General features: G+C 40.9%; 1 protein-coding gene across 1 annotated transcript; it reads left to right on the top strand.

The window, feature by feature from the left end:
- The first annotated feature begins 4,611 nt into the window (after window positions 1-4,611).
- Window positions 4,612-5,559, top strand: LOC139703045 (vomeronasal type-1 receptor 90-like). Its single transcript, XM_071605965.1, has one exon. The coding sequence runs from the start codon at window positions 4,612-4,614 to the stop codon at window positions 5,557-5,559; it is 948 nt and encodes a 315-aa protein (XP_071462066.1).
- Window positions 5,560-5,787: the final 228 nt, after the last annotated feature.

The following is a 5,787-nucleotide window of genomic DNA, read 5'->3' as shown; positions in this document are numbered from 1 at the left end:
TGCCTTTCTCTTCCTGAGATGCAGCACCAGAGTGTGAGTGGGCTTCTGTGACTGTGATGAAGAATCAAAAAAATCAAAATAGCCAAATTGTATGTTAGGTTCTTTGGTAGCTCTGAATTATGCATCCAGCTCTATCCACACTCAACAGCTTCAAGGACTGAAGAATATTTTCTTCTTACTATCTTTTGCTTTTTAATTTGGTTGCTCCTGAACATTTATTAATTTTTTTCTAATTTTTTTAGTTGTTTATGGACATTTATTTATTTTTTTAAATGTGGTGCTGACCATCAAACCCAGTGCCCCACACTTACTAGGCAAGTACTCTGCCACTGAGCTACAACCTCAGCCCCTTATTAAATTTTTAATAAGAAAAAATATTTTAAATAAATCATTTTAGGTTTCCATCTATTTCTCAGACTGCAGTGAGTTTAATTTGCTATTTTGCTCTATCAGTTCTCAAAGTACATACTGCTACGTTTTCTGGTTATTTCTGCTTCTGCATTACTAATTTGTATTCCTATTCACTACAGAAGAGAAAAAAAAATTAGCCCAGAATTTTATTAAACACACTTGGTTTTCCTTATCTTCTCTCAAAACCTCAATTTAAATTCATTTAAGCATTTCCTTCTATAGCTGAGATAATGAGAAATATTTATTTACACCAAGATACTCTTTTTAGCTAATCAGAAGGAAATGATATTGTGTTCTTTTCAAATATGATACATATAAATAAAGTCTATCTTCACATTTTTAACAAATAGCAAATAGCATTTTCTTTACGCTGATGTATTTTTCCCTGTTTTGATCTCACAAAAGTACAGCAATGGTGCTCTTGCAGCCTGAAGATTTCTAACTAGAGCTTGGACCAGGGGCTGCAGTGGCTTAATTTTACAAACAAAGTGACAGTAGTGATCTCCCCCTTCCTGGCTTCCAAAGGTCCCATGGTGTCCTCTCTCCAAAGAGATAGGGTATGTTAGTGGAGAGGAGATGGTGAACTCAATCTGTATGATAGTAACAAATGAAATATGCCCTTTCACGAATCTAAAGCACCTCATTAAATGGGGACACAAATTACAGAATTTACATGATTGTGTCCACGGTGCAGCTGAGAAAGCAGATATGTCCTCCTCCCTACCTCCAGCCTGTGTCTCTCCACACACAAGCCCTAGAAGCCCAAGATGCTGTTGGGATCTACTTTTCTCACCACTGACTGGGGTGCACTGACCTCAGTATTCCTCACTACTTTCTGGCCCATTGGGAGACAACACATATCTCAGGGCTCTTTGTGATTTGGACAATGGCAGAATGCAAAATACTTAACTGATGGCTTGCTTGGTCAGGACAGGAAAGGAATCATCCACTGGGTTAAATTTCCCAGGAAAGGACCTAACACTGACAGTTCTTAGGACCCTGGCTATATCCCTTTAAAACAAAACAGAGTTGCATTTCCATTTTATTCTCCACTTCTCTTTTATCCTCAAATCTGCCCACTTAGACTTTCCTTATTTTCCCCACACTGTACCTTTTTGGACTGGGACCTATTTCTGAACTTATTTTCCACATTGTTTTCTTTAAATTTATGTCATCATATTCGGAATATCCAGTCTGAGGATGGCTTGGGTTTTTTTTTTCCATATTTAAATCTATGATCTGGGGCTCTGCACATCAGGGCAGACAGAAGCTGCTGCAGCATCTCTTTCCCCAGAGTTCTGAGGAGGGGTTCTGGGATCATCCTGGTGATGGACAGGCCTTCTGTCTGCACCCTGATCTCGTGGTCGGACTAGTCCTGGCAGGTGTGAGTGGGGTGAGGCACAGCCGGGAGGGGACAGGCTCAGAGGATTCCTTTCAACTTGCTTTTATGAAATATCCACATTTTCAGGATGTTTTCTAACAAAACTGATCAATTAGCACAGAAGTAGCAACATTGCATTCTTTATAAGACATCTACCTGTGAACCATGGAGGGCCCTGTGGCTCCCACTGATACACACGTGTGTGACCTGCACAGTGTGCAGATGGCCAGCTGCTTCTCTGCCTGCTGTGTCCTGGAGCTGCAGGGAGCTGATGCCTGTGGGGGACCCGTGACAGCATCCGACTCTGCCACTTCCCATGATCAGCACTGTGGGTAAATGAGAAGGTTTTCCAGCTGTAACCAGGAAATTCCTCCTATAGAAAAAAAAAATAATAATGTTCGACTTGTTTTCAAGCAATGCTCCCCGGAAAGCCCAGTTCTCTACCTGTGTTTGCAAGTCCATGGCCCCTCCTGGCTCCATGCCTCCCTCCCATGACGATGCATGCAGGGTGGCCATCCCCCTGGCAGGGCTGAAACCAGAGTCCTGTGCCCTCCGTCCACAGATAACTCAGACAGACTGCTTCTCCTCTTTTTCCAAACTCTCCATTTTATTTTCTTAAACTGCATTAAGCTGAATTGAAGACAAACCTGTATTTTATATCTTGATAGAAGGGAATCTTATTTTTTTCACTTTCTGTAATTTCTAAAGGACTTCTTTAAATGTTCCATATCCAGTTGGTGTTGCGGTAAAGGTATTTTGGAATCAAAATGTCAGGGTATACCTTAAAACTTACTTTAAGTGTGCACACAGTAATAGACATCAGCTACCCATAGTTACATGGAAAACAGAGAAACCACGTAGCACTGTGCCTACTAATAACCATCTGTGACTCTTCTAATGTGGAGACTCCTAGACCATTATATAATCCCAGACCATTATATTAGCCTTTTTCTTTTTTCTCTTTTTTTCTTTTTTGAGCATAATAAGGGAGGAAATCTTTTTTGGAGATGTGAATGAAGGAAAAAAATCTTCTTACTAAATTAATCATTTGGAAGAGATTAAATTTTTCTAATGTCATTAATTAATTTCCACTATAGACAATGACACTTCCTCAAAGATTTCCAAGCAATTAATTAACTAGGCTAAAACACTTAAATTGTCTTGACCCCTTGCCTGTTGCTCACCCTTAGTAACTGATGTTATCAACCTATAATCTTCTGGGTAGCTGTGGATATAATTTGTAGTATTATAGATGAAAGAATGCGGAAGTGTTCTAGTCTCATTGTACATGCTACATATTTCATAGCTATACAGCAGCATTAAAACTGAAATAAAGAAAATGCCTTCATTCTATAGGGAGATATTTCATGAGGATGCCCTCATCAAATTGTCTATTACAATATTTCCTCTCTCTGTCCTCTGGAGAAATATCATTGCTGACTAAAAGAATATATGAAATCTTGTTCTCTTATGTAAACTCTTTAATCAGGGCGAAGTCTGGTCCTTGTAGCCCAGTTAAAACACTAAAATGTATGACCTGCAAAGTATTGAAGTTTTGGTGTTGTGGTGATGCATGCCTGTTATCTGAGCAGCTTGGGAAGCTGATGCAGGAGATTTGCAGGTTCAAGGCCAACCTCATCAACTTAGTGAGGCCCTAAGCGACTCAGTGAGACCCTGTCTCAAAATAAAAATAAAAGAGCTAGAGATGTGACTCAGTTGTTTAGTAGCTTTGGATTCAAATCTGGGTTTTAAAAAAACACTTAAACTATGATTAATTTTCATTATTCCTTTTTTTTAAAGAGAGTGAGAGAGAGAGAATTTTTTTAATATTTATTTTTAGTTTTCAGTGGACACGTCTTTATTTTATTTTTATGTGGTGCTGAGGATCGAACCCAGAACCCCGTGCATGCCAGGCAAGCGTGCTACCACTTGAGCCACATCCCCAGCCCCTAATTTTTATTTTTCAATATGCCAAAGAGTGGACAGAAAAGAGACTTTGGAATAAGATCCTACTAATAATTAATGGTTCTGCCCACTTAGATATGGTTTTTTCTGGCATAATCAAATATATGTAAAATATTATAATTAGTTAAGCAAACCTGGGCTCAATATCTGGAGATATATATATATATATATATATATATATATATATATATATATATATATATATAAAATCAAGAAGTCTGATTTCAGAGCCCACATTTTTTTTTCATCTGCAAACTGGTGAGAAAAAAAATCTAGAAAAGAGAACTCTGAAATTAGAGAGCTTTACAAGGGTCCCTCAAGGTCATTCTTCTGTTGAGAGTTCTATGTGGATTTTCCTGCACCTTGCCTCACTTGAATTCACTTCAAATGCTACCTACTGAGCTTTTTTTTTTAGCAGGTTTCTGTGTATACCAAGACAAATTAATCATGGCCCTACCCAGGAGAAACAATAACTGAAGATGGTATGCTTCAGTATTGAGAGTTTGGAAAGGGCATATTAAAAGTTAATTATTGGGCTGGGATTGTGGCTCAGTGGTAGAGCGCTCGCCTAGCATGGGTGGGACCCAGGTTCGATTCTCAGCACCACATAAAAATAAAGGCATTGTGTTGTGTCCATCTACAAAAAAAAAGATTCATTCATTCCATTCATTCATTCATTCTCTCTCTCTCTCTCTCTCTCAAAAAAAAAGCTAATTATAAGTATGAACATACTTTGAGGTGGGCAGACTTGGTAGTTGGGGAGGTTGAAGCTGGTAACAATCGTCATGATGAGAATTTATCCTCATTTTATCCTCACACATGGACTCTGTACCATCTTTTCACCAGAAGACAAAATGACCAAGCGCAGCACACTTCATATTTTTGTGGCTGTAGGAAATGTCTTTTCTTCCCAAATTACCCTTGGGATCACAGCCAATGTCTTCCTGCTCCTCTTCCACGTCCTCACGTGCCATCTTCAGTGCAGGATCAGAACCACTGATTTCATCATCGCTCACCTGGCCCTGATTCACCTGCTGATGCTCATAATCAGGGTGTTCCTGGATATAGACATTTTGGGGGTTCTGGATATTTGGAATGACATCACATGTAAAGCCGTCATCTACCTGTACAGGCTGATGAGGAGCCTGTCGGTCAGCACCACCTGCCTGCTGAGTGTCCTGCAGGCCACCACCCTCAGCCCCAGAAGCTGTTTTCTGGACAAGTTCAAGCACACGTCCCCACAGCACAGTCTGTGGTACTTTCTCATTCTCTGGGTGTTCAACATGTTCATTAACATTCGTATTTTAGTCTCTACTGAAGGCCCCACCAATGACACATTAGATGTTTGGTTTTCCACTGAATCCTGCAGGGTTTCCCCCACAGGTTACTATTACAGGATCTTATTTTCCCTGGTAGGAATACTCCGGGACATCTTCCTTCTGGGGCTCATGGCCCTCTCCAGTGGGTACATGGTGGCTCTCCTGTGGAGGCATAAGAGGCAGTGCCAGCACCTCCACACCACCAGCAGGATTCCACAAGCCTCCCCAGAGCAGAGGGCCACTAGGACCATCCTGCTCCTCATGGGTTCCTTTGTGGTCATGTACTTTGTAGACTGCGTGATCTCCTCCTCTTCTGGGAAAATGCAGAAGAAGGATCCGGTTTGCCTTGTGTTCCAGATGCTGGTGGGCAATGGCTACGCCACCGTCAGTGCTTTGATGCTCATTTGTACCGGAAAACGAATAATCCAGTTCTTCCAATCCACACTGGGGAGGATGAGGACATGTTTACGCAGGGCCAGATAACCCCTCACAGTGTCATCCCACGTTATTTCCTCCTGAGTTTCCAAATATAGTTGATGTTGGAAAAAAACCTAAATGGGGATGAGGGAGATGAAACTTCTGTTGTTCTTTGTAAGATCTTTATCAAACCAGGTGAGGTGGTGCACACCTGTCATGCCAGCAGCTCAGGAGGCTGAGGCAGGAAGATCTCAAGTTGAAGGCTAGCCTCAGCAATTATGTGTGTCCCTAAGC

Source organism: Marmota flaviventris, chromosome 20, assembly GCF_047511675.1.
Source record: "Marmota flaviventris isolate mMarFla1 chromosome 20, mMarFla1.hap1, whole genome shotgun sequence".
Classification (NCBI taxonomy): Eukaryota; Metazoa; Chordata; class Mammalia; order Rodentia; family Sciuridae; genus Marmota; species Marmota flaviventris.
The sequence above is the reverse complement of the archived record's forward strand: the minus strand, read 5'-3'. Positions and strand labels throughout refer to the sequence as shown.

What these genes read in the sequence shown, in the direction of transcription:
- LOC139703045 (XM_071605965.1), top strand. Translation starts at nt 4,612, where the DNA reads ATGACCAAGCGCAGCACACTTCATATTTTTGTGGCTGTAGGAAATGTC.